The sequence below is a fragment of the Epinephelus lanceolatus genome, chromosome 17 (genome assembly GCF_041903045.1).
Source record: "Epinephelus lanceolatus isolate andai-2023 chromosome 17, ASM4190304v1, whole genome shotgun sequence".
Classification (NCBI taxonomy): domain Eukaryota; kingdom Metazoa; phylum Chordata; class Actinopteri; order Perciformes; family Serranidae; genus Epinephelus; species Epinephelus lanceolatus.
In genome coordinates, this window is record NC_135750.1 from 23,212,768 (window position 1) to 23,228,043 (window position 15,276).

A 15,276-nucleotide genomic window follows, 5' to 3' on the forward strand; every position below is an offset into this window, starting at 1 on the left:
GAATGACTGGCATCTTGTTTTTGGTATGTCTTTTTTCATTTTAGTTCTGTATGTGAATGCATCGCTGTCAGGCTAACTGACTGATGATCACATGAGGTTTAATGGTGCATTTTTTTGAGTCTTTCCTGAAAGGCATTCCTGCCCTTGTACACACAAAAGTGACGGCAATTGTGTGAAGACTGAAAAAAGAAAGCTTGAGAGAGAAGCCCAAAGATCAGAAAAGCATTTTTCATTGAAGCATGGTGACGCCTTAAGTATTTCTCAGTAACTCCTGTCACATTTTACTTCGTGACCCCCTGAGAAGGCAGGTTGGAGGAGAAAATGTAAGTGTGTCACGGTGGTGAGCAGGTAATATGATTGACCTTTTTCGCAGTTGTCAAGTGAGACCTGACCTTGAGTGGCAGCTCACATGACACGATGTGCTGACAGTGGGAAAGATGAAACAGCTAATCAAAGCTGACGTGTTGTTGCAGTTCCCTTCGAGCTCAGATCAGATAAGGAGAGACATCACTGGGAAGACCTCGGGCCTTCCACATCCTCTGAGGCATGATTGGCATGACTGGGCCTGAGTGAAGCTGAGCTGGAGCCAAGTGAGCTTGTATGCTTGACTTTATTATTCCAGTAATTAATGTAACAGTCATATCAATCATGCCAATTTATAGTGTGAAGGCTGCAAGCATGGTATATAAGCGATAATTGGTGCTTTATAAGAATAAATAGTCCTGAAAATCTATAGTAAGTCTCATGGAAGCATGTTCGAATTAGCTTTGCTCATATTAAAGTCCTCACTATGTCCCCATTTTGCCTTGTGACACGGTCATCATGTGAAGGCAGGAAATTAACCAGTCACAGAAAAAGAGAGTTAATATTCCTCAGTGATGGTGTCATGATATGCAAACTAGATGAGGCTCTGCAGTGACCTGAACTCAAGTCAGACTGCAATCCCAGTTGTACAAGGATTTTCCTTGGATGGTGTATAAAATGAGGATGACACAGAAAAGCTTTGATTCTTTTCACAACATGATATACCATTAAAATGTCAAGATATGTTTTATTTCCGATAATAAAGTGGTCACGGAAGGACTGCGACTCGAGTTGTGACTGGACACTAATGATATTTACATTTGAATATGAGACTTGAGAGAATGATTTGAGGACACGCGCAGAGCTGACTTGGTCACATCTCTGCATGAAATGAGCCGAATCGCAAATATGATACTTGTGCATACAGAGATCAGCACTTCATTCTGTCTGTGAGGGTGAGGAGAATTCATAGAATGTGAGTGATTGTAAATGTCAGTGTGGAAAGGAAAGTTTGTGATCTCACATCCATTGACATTTTGACATACCATTGTTGGCAGGTCCACTCAGACACAGGATAATGTTCTGTTATGCTTCACTGGGCAGGCCTCCCGTCTCTTTTAAAGACGATACACTTTCACCACAAAGTTCCCCGCTGTGTGTTTCATAAATGTTTATCCCACATGACTCCGCCCCCCCTCCTCAAAGTTTGCTTAGCATAGCTGTAAGCTGTGCCAACTTTCATGAAAGAGAAAGATTTTTTTTAAAAAATGAAATATATAAAGCATGCTTCAACATGTTTGGTTCGAAAGAAAAACTCTTTTGGAAACCGCAATTACCTCCTTAAACGGTTCTCCACTTTGGCAAAGCAGCAGGGTTCACAAAGGTGTGTGTTAATGTGTGTGTACAAGAGACAGACAGATAGATAGGTCTGTCGCTCCACCACATTTAAAGACTGAAATATATCTATATATCTATTGGATGGAATGCCATTCAGTTTTTTCAGAGTCATGCTGGCCAGAGGATGAATCCTAAAGACTTAAAGGTCCAGTGTGCAGGATCTAGGGGGATATACTGGCAGAACTGGAGTGCAATAAGTATGTTTTCTTTAGTGTGTAATCACCTGAAAATAACAATTGTGTTGTCATCATCTTATAAAACTTTCTCATGCCAACCTCATCATATATCGTTGCTTGGTCGTGGACTTTCCACATTGATATATGATGTGCAAGGTAGCCTGGGTGCATCTGTTGCTGACACTCTAGGACGCCGTGTCAACTTTAGCCTGTCACATGCATTGAGTCTTTTCAAAATACACTTATGTTTTCACAGGAAATGTACTGTTTGCATACTGCCTCTTTCAAAATACACATATTATATCGGTACAACACCACAATCTGACAATCTGTTTTCCTCCAACAAACACATGAGGTTACCTTTAGCCAACACACACATGTGGTTAGGTTTAGAAAAAAAACAACAGGGTTTGGTCTCACATTTATATGGGAAGTGAACACCAGCATCCCAGGTGAAAGTTTGTGATTGTTAACCCCTTCTACCCATCCTATTTGGACATTTTGCCCCCTTCACTTTCGTTGTTGTCCAGCCGCGTTTCCCCCTGACACTGTCAGGTGCCATTACACACTAACAGCACCTGGCCACTTATCATGCTGATGTGAAATCACAGCTTTTTTTCATCAGCATGTAACACGGAAGTTATTGCCCAACCAGCGGTAGCTGACGACTTCAGAATGGGACCGGGTTGGGGTTTTTTTTTTTTTTTTTTTTGTTAAAGATATTTTTTGGGCATTTTTAAGCCTTTAATTGATAGGACAGACAAGTGTGAAAGAGGGAGAGAGAGAGGGAGTGACATGCAGCAAAGGGCCACAGGCTGGATTCAAACCTGGGCCGCTGCGGCAGCAGCCTTGTACTTGGGGGCGCCTGCTCTACCACCAAGCCACCGACGCCCCGGGACTGGGTTGGTTTATATCTACATGGAGCAGGTCCTTGTCCACAGAGTCCGCCATGTTGCACTGCCATGTTTCTACAGTAGCCCAGAACAGACAAACCAAACACTGACTCTAGATAGGGCTATTTGCGTTTGCACATCGGCCACCATAGTTCGCAGCCCGTCCACGATGAGCCGAACAATGTAGGAGAAAGACTTCTAACGTGACATTGCTTTCTTTAGTGGGTTTTTTTTTTCAGTTTAAATCAATTGATCAGAGCACCTAACCGGAAGTTCACGCTTAGCACATGGGAGAAGTTTCAACTGGTTGCAATCTGCAATCCTCACCACTAGATGCCACTAAATCACATGCACTGCTCCTTTCAATAACCCACTGACTTCCTTTAGTGCAGGTTGACATTTATGATTCTCGCAAAGTTTTCATCCACTATTGGATAGATTGAAATGAAATGTGGTACAGATATCCATGTTGTTCAAAAGTTTAACGCTAATGACTTTGGTGACTAATCAGCTTGTGCTGTCACCAGGTCAATGTTTTCATTTATCTGCGGGATGAACTGGCGTAAAAATGTAAAATAAATAACATCATGTTGTTTTTATGTATTGAAAAGCAATTGTAATGACAGTGATACTTTGCTATAGAAAAAAAACTGCAGTGCAGCTACTGCCCTATATATAGGTTTTACTTTCTCAAACCAAAACACTCATTGTTGACTCTTCTGGCATGTGCGTGCTACTTAGAGAGAAGTAGGAAATATAATTTACTCACTCATTATGAAACAATGGAAGAGAAACAAAACATTACAGTCAGCCCTACATCCCTTCTCAAACAGGAGCAGAGCGAGAGTGGTAATATTCACAGTAAGTAGAGGAGAATGTAATGTTGTTGGGCGCTAAATTACAGTCATTGAAAGCTTGTATGGTTACCCAGCGATCTATCACTGTCACACAGAGAGGGAGAGGGGGAGAGAGAGCAGACAGGCGCCAGGCGCAGCAGGATCAAAGCAGAAATGTACCTCGGGGAGAGCAACAGTTAATTCCATTTAACCAATTGTCCTACAGACAGACAGTCAGTGTGCTGCTGCTGCTGCTGCTGCTGCAGGCACTGCAACAGTTCCCATAAGAGAGAAGAACTCTAACATATTGGGTTTCACTGAAAATGATTTGACTTGATTTGAAGAGCTGCAAAACCAGGCCAATTTGGACGGGCCTCTTCGACGGGCCTCTGCAACATTAGTTGGGGTTTTACTGTCTCTCAAAGGGATTACAGACAATGAACACAATAGGTTGAAATATGGGCAATACACAGCCATAGATAATTGGATTACAGGACACAGGATGGAAATTTATGGTGATAATAACTCTTAAGAGTATAAAAAGTACTGTGAAGCACAGCCTGTCTTACTGCTTTAATGAAACATAAACTACTGCAACATATTCTCAAGCACAACTTTTCAGACGAGGTCCTACAACAATAACGGCACTATAATTTTGGCAACACAATGAAAAGATTTCACACTAGAAAACTTTTGTAAACTCTTTCATTAAACCCTCATCCACCGATTTTTTTCACCACTTGGGGGCAAGCCTTAAACAACATTTATGAACATATAATCATCTTATAAAGCTGATACTGTGAACACATTAGGAATTAGTTGTTTATTTACACTTTCAGATGACACAAAGCAACATAAGTATTCATTTTGAGTGATGCTTTTGTTCACCTGATGAATGTGAATATTCAGTCGCCTTTTAGCTTTATTTTGGTCTGCTCCAACTCCCGAGGAAAATATCTGCCCCTTCAGCTGCTAAATGTTCCACTATGTTCACCAGCTAGTTGCTAACATTGGGTGCTGGGCAGGTAGACCACAGTGGGTTTTTGGGGCTTAAAGGAATACTTCACCCGCAAATCTGCATGTTAGTTACTGTTTTTGTTTTTACTATCATTGTTTTTCTTGCATGCCTCCATGGTAGAATCCAAGAAAAGCGAATATTCTCTATGAACTGAAGTAAACTGGGACCCTGTTTAACAACAGCAGAACTATAACAAATCTGTTTACAATCTCTCATGCAACTCAAGTAATATAATCCAAGTGTCATACTCGGTTGTGTGCTCAGGTCTTGCCATACACATGCAGTTTCATTAATCATTATGATTTAAAATCCGTCACTACAAACAATCTCATGTAAGCCGAAAATGCATGTGTATGGGAAGTACCGAGCATATACGGCTAGATAAATGAGGCTTGGATTATACTGCGTGGGTCTTGTGAGAGTTTGTAAATTGATGTTATGATAAAGTTTTGCTGTTGTTAAACGTGGTCCCCACGAGGGGAACTAGTCAGGTGATAATTCTCTGTGAGTTCTTTAACACATGAAACACTTTTGACACTACAGTTTGATCCACTGATATAAATATTGATTCGAGCATCTTTATAAACAGAGTCAGGTATTTAATAAAGAGTTTGAGAAGGTTATGGTAAGGTATGGTCGACATATGATTAACATGTCATGACATAAAGGTTTTGATAATGAAAATAACAAATAAATGTTTAATATTATTCATATTATTGATATGAGACTATAAAATAAATGTTTCAGGCAGTATTAAGACTGGGCAAATAAGTTTGTCTACTGGAATACATCCATGCAGTAACTGATGTCATCCTGTGATGTTTAAGTGTGCCCAAATTAAACCCATTGATCCCGGTGCATCAGCACTGTGGAGGAGGATGGTGCTGATGTAGGAGCCCACAGCTGGAGAGGGGCAATAAGAGAAAATCCCTGTATGAATGGAGAGGGGGACAAGGGAGCATGGAGGGGGGCGTTGGGTATTTCACTTTTGGGGACTCCGAACTTAGCGCCACGCCCCTGATCGGAGGTTTACATATGTCAAATGGACCGCAACGCTGTCATTACAAGCCTGACCTATCAGAAACCGCTTTAACAGAGTCACGTGGGAACATCGACAGACTGATAGGCAGGCGGAAAGATGAGAGAGGAACTTATGGCACTTCACTGAAGGAGAGGCAAGTCCGTGCGTAAAAACTCAAGTCTACCACGCAGCTGCGCCACACTGGGGGACCCTGGGCAATAACACAAATTTCCTCGAGTAAAAGAAGGGAGAAGCAAAAAACAGCAACGGAGAGAGCGGCAGGAAAATTGGTTGTATGGCACCTCAGTCGTGCGTAATGAATCCTGCGCAGGGATCACCGCCCTCGGCTGCTTCGGGGGAGACCTCACCAGAGGACCGAGTCGCTGGCGGGATGGGAACTGACGAGCTGGACCTGTCATCTGTCAGAAGGTGTAAAAGCAAAAGTTTAGAGCTGCCTTTCAGTGTGGAGTCGCTCATATCAGACAGGACGCCGGACAGGAGCCTCCACTCCCCGGAGCCTGGGTCTGGATGCGTCCGGACAGAGGAGACCGAGTGTGCGTCACCGAGGGGACTTTATCGATCCAGAGGAGAGGCGGTGGACCTCAGCGACAAGGAGACGAGCACCTGGTATCAGACTCCTTACGCATCCCCTCCAAGTGAGTGTAGGATACTCTTTCTTTCTTAATTTTAAGCCACAGCTATTTTTCAACTTTGCAACAGTTTAACTGTCTCCAAATGAAAGCCTGGCTATGGATGTATTTTTGTACTATTTGGAGAACCTTGCAAAATAATGAATAGGTCTTTTACAGATGTTAAAAGCCATCTTCCCTTGTTGGTTTTATCCTTAAAGAAATCTTGAGATGATGGAGATGGATTTTTAAACTTTAAAATGCTGCCAATAACAGCTCAGACTGCCTAAATAATCTTTGATATTTCTTTAATTTGGCTTTACTTTTATCCGTGCATGATGTTAAATGGAAACAGATGAGTAGATCGGTGAGTAATATCGATCACATATTTTCTATTCCAGTTATCTGACTCTCTAAATATGCTTCCAGGACTTCCCAGCCCGTCCGCCTGCAATCTACGGAAACACAAGAACAACAGGAAACCCAGAACTCCATTTACAACCTCTCAGCTTCTCTCTTTGGAGAGGAAGTTCCGTCAGAAACAGTACCTCTCCATCGCAGAGAGAGCGGAGTTCTCCAGCTCCCTCAGCCTCACAGAGACCCAGGTCAAGATCTGGTTTCAGAACCGCAGGGCCAAGGCCAAGAGACTGCAGGAGGCCGAGCTGGAGAAGTTCAAGCTGGCCGCGAAGCCGCTGCTGCCGGCCTTCGCCTTTCCCTTCCCCCTGAGCGCACCCATGGGCGCACCGTCCCTCTACGGGGCCCTGAACGGGCCGCGGCCTGCCTTTCCCGTGCCGGGACTATTCAGTGGACCTTATGGGATGTACTACTTGTCTTAACCCTCGCTAACTTTGAACTGCACCGTTGGGACAGCTGCCTTTTTAAAATGCCTTCATTCAGCAAATAACCAAGACTGAAACAATGTTATGAGTCAACATGTCTCATGAGATCTTATGCAATTTTTTTCCACGCAAATATGTTCGTAGGCTATAAAAATCTGTTTTAATTTTGAAATAGTCGCTTCATTCAAGGAGCACGGGGACAGAAACAAGTATTTGGCTTTTGTCATCAATTTTCCATTAATAATAATTAGATTTATTTCACAGTAAACTATCTGTGCATTCTCATTTTTGCAGCTTAATCACTAAAATCCTTATTTTTGAATTTTAAATTTGACTTTTTTTGGACTTAATTTCCAGATTTAATGTGTATTGTGAGCTTTTCAATTTCAGTAAGTATTTTAGTAAACGTTATTCTAAAGTTTTAAGAAAATACATGATTATTTAAAGGCCTGTAGCTTTGGGTTTAAAGCAATAACTCGTGATGACTCACTAAAGTGACCAAGTGAATGTTTTATTTCCATTCCAGAGGCCTTTGAATATTTCTCACCTTTAAGGGACAGTTTGAAATCTGTGGTTAGGAAACACTGAAGACCATCAACATTTAATCCATCCACATTCAGTCAGAGCACCGATATTTTAAAACTTGATATTATAGCTCACAGACTTATTTTTTAAGCTAAAAATGGAAAGGAAAAGTTACCAAACGAGTCTGATTGGTATGTAAAATTATGATCAGAGGCTATATAGAGGAACTTTAAAAAAAAAATAAATAAAACCCACCCACCCACACACACACACACACACACACAATTAGTCCAAAAGTATAACCATGTATAGTTACAATATATGTGGGTTATTTGTAATAGCTTATATTCAGTAACAAGTACCATCATGAACAGACTATGAAGTGCTCATTAGTGCCTTTTCATCACTGCTGTAATAAAATCAAATGCCCATAAAAATGTTTAGAAGTTTTATCTTCCAAAATATGTTTACCTTTGGCATTTTAATGTGGAGCTGACATATTGCACAGTGACTTTTTTCATTTTAACTACGAGATCTTTCTACCATATCTAAACCACACAGCTTCTGTTTCTAACTTTTTAATCATTCTTGGTTTCAAAAATACGAATCAGCTATGAGATAAATCTGCTTTACTTTTGTCATCTAAAAAAAATTGTATTATCTTTTTACATTACCTCAAGAGGAGAACTTTTTTGCACAGATGTTCAAAGAGCTCTTAAAAGTCCAGTTTCATTACTAAATGTAAATAAAAGTCATCAGCTATTTTTGCAAACACTCAAAACGCTAAACGTGACTGGTTGACTCGCGTCAGTCATCACAGTGTATTTTATATCTGATGTGTGAAAAGATGTTTTGTACAATTATTAAAGATCTATTGTTATTTCTGATATCCGTCTTATTTTTCTCTCCAAAAACATCCTTATCACTTGTTGTTTGAACACTGCCTTGACAAACATCTACAGACATCACATTTTTTTCTTCTTCTAAAAACATTTTATTTTAAGTCAAGGACACATATGATAGCAAATAAATTCTTTTACAAGACACTGCTTTCATTTCCTCCTTCCCCGTCGCCCTCTGAAGCCTCGGACGGAGCCGTGACCAAAGCACACAGTTGTGGGGACCCTGAGAGACAAGAACACGGCTGTTGCTTCGTATCTCAGAATGTTAATTGTCTAAATAAGAAAAACTGGATAATGGAAAGATCAAATCACACACATTTTAACTATATAATATTGCATGTAAATGATTAAAAAAATCCTACAGTTTGCTTTACCCAGACTAAACTACATAATTGCTTAAGTTTAACGTTAAAACATCCTAAACATGGCTGACTTTGTCTCTTATAGTAGCGGGCTACATTGTTTAACTTGTTTAAGACTAACCTGTAGGTGTATTGTGGTTTTAGTGGCTCTGTGCTTGTGTTCTCTGTGCTGTGAGCTGCAGCAGAAAGATCCACAGGCTCCTCAGCAGAGACAGACTTCGCCATGCGATCATGTTCTTCCTCGGACACATGCGTCTCCATGGATTCTCCCTGCTCGGGCTGGTCAGACGGGACATCACACATCACCTCACACACACCCTCAGACTCACACACGTCATCCACAACCTCCATGGCTGTGTCTTTCTGCGGCTGTCTCTTCGTCTGCCGGGTTCTATTAACAAAGATGATGATTATATTAGAAATGCACATACAGGGTTATTTACTGATGATATGATTGAGCACTCATTTAAGCCAGTTTACTGTTTGCTGCATCAGAAAAATAACACAAAAATAAGCATTTAAATTCATTTACACTGTAGCTGAGCTTTTACAGGAAAGTTTACCAAAAGTTATACAATGGTTTTAATTAACCAGCAAAGTAATCATAGTGTCTAACTTGCCTTGTCATGTTAACAGAAGACAATTAAATAGCCAAGTAAAAATAGAAACATTGCATCAACCATGAGAAAGTTTAATTTCAGAGGCTTAAATCATGTTTACTAAAACAAACATGGACTCTCTCAGATCTAAACCATGCCTCTACTGAGGTTTTGCTGCCATCTGCTGGACAAAATATGCAGTCTCACCCTCTATCCTTTTTGGTTTTGTCAAATCTGAAGTCTGGAGGATACTTGTGAATTCTTATCAGGTGGTCCTTCCTGTGTTTACTTGTCCTGAACTTCTGTCCACAGCCCTCCACCAAACACTGGTACTGAAAAATGTAAAGGAAGCGTCAGGAAAACCTTTAAAGACTTAATATTCATCTTCAAAGACTGTTAAAAAATAGAAGTTACAGCAAAGGACACAACCTGAGACTCTGCCTTACCATGTCTTGCCTCTCGGCAAGGATAGTGAAGAGAGAGTCGTGCCACTCCTGAATGTGAATGTCCAGTAGCCGGGCACTTGGCAGGGAGCGACGGCAGGTGCAGCACACGTTTCTGTGTAGGGAGTTGTAGTGGTGCTCATACTCCTCCAAAGTGCTGAAGACTGCACTGCAGCCAGAAATGTGACAGGCGAACTCGGACACACTGAGAAAAGACAAGAGGAGGAAGGTGACTGACAGCCTGACCCACACTGACATTACAATGGGCTGCAGTTAAAGAGGAAAGAAATGATCATTCCTGGGGCCAGTTTGCTGTTTGGTTGTTCATTTTCCCTACTTCTGGAGATAACTGATCAAATATAGATGTAAGTGCTTCTTCAGAATGACCGTTTCTAACTATATATAACATTCCTTATATTAATTGAATAATATTACATAGAAAACACAGATTTTCAATTTGTGAATGAACAATTGTCCCAATAAAACAAAACTTTTTTTAAAAAAAATCAACAAATCAGTTAAGTTTGTATAAAAAAAATGTGCCAACCACCTGACACAAATTAGTCATACCCAAAATGGTTCAGGTGACATATTTGTCAAACATCATAACATTTCTTTAGCTCACAACCTCAGTAGTGACAGCGTGATGCTAACTTGGGGAGGATGATTTAAATTAATTTCAATGCATAATCCAATTTTTGTGAAACTGTTTCATTGAATTAAAACATCTTGATGAGCTCAGTTCAATCTATCACTTAGCCAGCTAAAGCTAACTGTTGTTTTGTTGTATTTTTGTTTAACCACTTTTTTAGGTGTTTGTTTGTTAGTAAACCATGTCTGCAGTGTTGGGGGGCTCCTTTTTAAAGTGTAGCATTGCAAGCTACCAAGTAATTCACACTGGAAGACCTACAGCTAAGCTCCTAGGGAGGATGTTAGTGAAGATTCTCAGTCATCCAGGACATGGTAATCTTAAGTGCTATATTGTAGGCAACTGGACGTCCTTGAGTTTCTTGGAGACATTTCAGCACTCATCCAAGAAGCATCTTCTGTTCTAACGGACAGCTTTTGTCTAGGTGTTTTGTCCTCCGTTTGGACAAGCCTCTGCCTCAGTGTATTGCTGGGTTTGAAGTGCACAGGGATGTGATGTTTGTTGAAGATCCTCCTAACTCTGTAAGGGTTCACACTCACACGGAGTTTAAAGCCTGCTACTCCACACCTGTCCTTTAGAACTTTAGAGAAATGTAGTTTGGTTAGCTAAGGCTACTTAGACAAAGTAGTTCAAACTACTAAGTAAAGAAAAAGAAGACAGACAGAAAAAAAAAAATCAAAGTGACAATGTAGCCTACATATGATAAAGGGATGCACGATAATATCGGCACGTCATAGGTATCGGCCTTTAAAGTGAACTTAATATTACAACATACATTGAAAAGCATTGTATTTAATATCTCCATCTGCCAGTGTGCCATCATGACAAGAGTATGCATGCATAATATGATGTTAACTCCACTACAGAAGAGACCTGATAATCACTAAAAATGAGGTGGGGAAAAGAAGTGGATATATTGCAGGATATCACCAGAAAAAAATCCAATATTGTGCATCCTTAATGTGATACAAAATCATAACGAGATAAAAAGAAAAAAAAAATCACGTGCCAGTAAAAAAAAAAGTGCCACTGAATTGACTGTATTGGAAAAAAAAACCCTAGTGGTTCACAGGTAATACAACCCCTGGCAAAAATTATGGAATCACCAGTCTTGGAAGATGTTCATTCAGTTGTTTAATTTTGTAGAAAAAAAGCAGATCACAGACATGACACAAAACTAAAGTCATTTCAAATGGCAACTTCCTGGCTTTAAGAAACACTAAAAGAAATCAAGAAAAAAAATTGTGGTAGTCAGTAACAGTTACTTTCTTAGACCAAGCAGAGGGAAAAAATTATGGAATCACTCAATTCTGAGGAAAAAATTATGGAATCACCCTGTAAATTTTCTTTCCCAAAACTAACACCTGCATCAGATTAGATCTGCTCGTTAGTCTGCAGTTAAAAAGGAGTGATCACACCTTGGAGAGCTGTTGCACCAAGTGGATTGACATGAATCATGGCTCCAACACAAGAGATGTCAATTGAAACAAAGGAGAGGATTATCAAACTCCTTAAAGAGGGTAAATCATCAAGCAATGTTGCAAAAGATGATGGCTGTTCACAGTCAGCTGTGTCTAAAATCTGGATCAAGTACAAACAACATGGGAAGGTTGTTAAAGGCAAGCATACTGGTAGACCAAGGAAGACATCAAAGCACCAAGACAGAAAACTTAAAGCAATATGTCTTGAAAACAGAAAATGCACAGCAAAACAAATGAGGAACAAATGGGAGGAAACTGGAGTCAACGTCTGTGACCGAACTGTAAGAAATCGCCTAAAGGAAATGGGATTTACATACAGAAAAGCTAAACAAAAGCCATCATTAACACCTAAACAGAAAAAAACAAGGTTACAATGGGCTAAGGAAAAGCAATCGTGGACTGGATGAAAGTCATATTCAGTGATGAATCGCGAATCTGTATTGGGCAAGGTGATGATGCTGGAACTTTTGTTTGGTGCCGTTCCAATGAGATTTATGAAGACGACTGCCTGAAGAAAACATGCAAATTTCCACAGTCATTGATGATATGGGGTTGCATGTCAGGTAAAGGCACTGGGGAGATGGGTGTCATTACATCTTCAATAAATGCACAAGTTTACATTGACATTTTGGACACTTTTCTTATCCCATCAATTGAAAGGATGTTTGGGGATGATGAAATCATTTTTCAAGATGATAATGCATCTTGCCATAGAGCAAAAACTGTGAAAACATTCCTTGTAGAAAGACACATAAGGTCAATGTCATGGCCTGCAAATAGTCCGGATCTCAATCCAATTGAAAATCTGTGGTGGAAGTTGAAGAAAATGGTCCATGACAAGGCTCCAACCTGCAAAGCTGATCTGGCAACAGCAATCAGAGAAAGTTGGAGCCAGATTGATGAAGAGTACTGTTTGTCACTCATTAAGTCCATGCCTCAGAGACTGCAAGCTGTTATAAAAGCCAGAGGTGGTGCAACAAAGTACTAGTGGTGTGTTGAAGTGTTCTTTTGTTTGTTTTTCATGATTCCATAATTTTTTCCTCGGAATTGAGTGATTCCATAATTCTTTCCCTCTGCTTGGTCTAAAAAAGTAACTGTTACTGACTACCACAATTTTTTTTCTTGATTTCTTTTAGTGTTTCTTAAAGCCAGAAAGTTGCCATTTGAAATGACTTTAGTTTTGTGTCATGTCTGTGATCTGCTTTTTTTCTACAACATTAAACAACTGAATGAACATCCTCCAAGACTGGTGATTCCATAATTTTTGCCAGGGGTTGTATTTCGTTCTGTACACAATGTCAGTCACACACCTGCCTTCAGAAGCTAGAGTCCAGGTTGGGATGATGCACAAAGCACAACATCTCTGTTGGCCAGGTAACTTCTAAAATAACACCCAAACAACTTCTCTGAACATTTGCTGATGTTTGTTTGTTTTAAGAAAAATAAAAATAAGTCTTGCTCTTTATGGCCCCAAATATTTGGAGTTTCAGTCATTAACTGCACAAGAAATGATGGCAAAAAGTAATTTAACTACTTTAATAACTATGTAAATATGACTACAATTGAACTAGCAGCAAGCTAATGTAGCTAGTTATATAAATGTAGTTAAATTACTAGTTTAATTACATGTAAGTAACTACTCCCCAACACATGCATGTGCAAACTTTTAAAGTGATTTGCCTTTTACTGAGGAACATTATCTGACCTAATATACTGTCACTGGCACAAGTTACTTAAGTGAATGCAGAAGTCTGTACCACAGCCACACACAGGATTACATTACTCACCTTTCTAAAGCTGTATTTTGTTAACTGATATGACGTCAGCTGATGTGTGTCCATACCTGAGTGTTGGTTTGTCCTCAGTCTCTGAGATGTAGAGGTCCTGCAGGTACATGTGTCTGTGAATGTCTCCGTCCTGTGAATAATATCCACATGCTGTATGTTAGGTTAATTAATGTAACAGTAAAGTAATGTTACTTTATCCAGGCGCTTCATGTTGTCACCTCAAACAGCTCGTGGTCCTTGTGCAGGTGGATGAGCTGCGGGGTGAAGCTGAACAGGTTTCCCTCATCTTCCTCACCCTGCCTCGGCTCCTGTGTGTTTCCTGACGGAGTATCTTCATCACAGCTTTTAACTAACAGGTGTCCCTCTGTGAGGAGTCGGACCCAGTCTGTCTGCGACATGTTGTCCAGGTTTTCATGTAAGAAGTTTAACTGCCGCCAACAGTTGTCTGTTTTGATTGGAGCTGTCGCGGAATGACGACGTCATCAAATAGTGCTGGTCGGTGCTCTGCCGCCACCTACTGGCCAGGCTATTATGTATATTTATAGTGATGGATGAGGTACCTGAAAGGCATGCATGAGTGAAAGTACAGATTTCTTTCCAGAAAAAGGATTTGGTGGAAGTTAAAGTCCCCCTTTGTTTATATTATTTGAGTAAAAGTCTTAATGTATCTAATAATTACTGTACTTAAGCATCAAAAGCAATTTTGTGATGTTAAATGTATGTAAGTATTGAAAGTAAAAGTAGAAAAAAATGTTGATTAAAAAGCAGGCAGTCAGAATTTTGAGAATTATTTCTTTGTAAATACACCAGTTTAATTTGGTTTTGTTTTAAAGGACCGTACATTACCCTTGAAGAAAAACACGTCTTTCTCACAACTTAAAAAAAATTAAAGAATAAAATCCATTTTTTTCCTGTCTCCCATTCCTTCATTCATCCATCCATCTATCCCCCTCTCCTTCCTTGCCATTTTTCCCCCCAGGTATTGTTAGGGACTGTTTGTTACTTATGAGGGGGGATGGGGTGGTACAAAATGGGGTATGCATGTCAAATAAATCAAAAGAAATTATTGTTGGAATTTCAAATTTCAAAATCATATAACTTAACTATGGTGGAGGGATGGCCATGCATTTTCCACCAGTCATTCAGAGTGACTCAAGTAAAAGTATCTGTGGCTCTTGGGACAGTTAAAATTGAAAAAATAAATAAATAAATAAATCATGCTAGATTTCTCAACAGGCCAAAAAAAATTCAACCTGAACTGACCCGTATGAGCTAAAGGTCAAACTTGGCTCATCTGAGATCACCACATATAATACTGAACTGCCAGACTAAGCCTGACCCCGCCAAAAGCACTAGTTGACTTCTAATGCCCAGGACACACTGGCTGTGTGGTGGCACAAACCACTCGTGTCTCC

General features: G+C 40.0%; 2 protein-coding genes across 2 annotated transcripts; one reads left to right on the forward strand and one right to left on the reverse strand.

Moving 5' to 3' along the window:
• The first annotated feature begins 5,798 nt into the window (after window positions 1-5,798).
• Window positions 5,799-7,247, forward strand: msx3 (muscle segment homeobox 3). Its single transcript, XM_033612770.2, has 2 exons — window positions 5,799-6,301; window positions 6,704-7,247. Exons 1-2 carry the CDS (start codon window positions 5,941-5,943, stop codon window positions 7,108-7,110), a joined length of 768 nt encoding a protein of 255 aa, XP_033468661.1. The 5' UTR covers window positions 5,799-5,940; the 3' UTR covers window positions 7,111-7,247.
• A 1,383-nt stretch (window positions 7,248-8,630) lies between these two features.
• znf511 (zinc finger protein 511) lies at window positions 8,631-14,357 on the reverse strand. Its single transcript, XM_033612768.2, has 6 exons — window positions 14,080-14,357; window positions 13,918-13,991; window positions 9,948-10,149; window positions 9,709-9,833; window positions 9,024-9,293; window positions 8,631-8,763 (listed from the first exon to the last, which is right to left on the reverse strand). Exons 1-6 carry the CDS (start codon window positions 14,257-14,259, stop codon window positions 8,691-8,693), a joined length of 924 nt encoding a protein of 307 aa, XP_033468659.1. The 5' UTR covers window positions 14,260-14,357; the 3' UTR covers window positions 8,631-8,690.
• Between the last annotated feature and the right edge of the window lie 919 nt (window positions 14,358-15,276).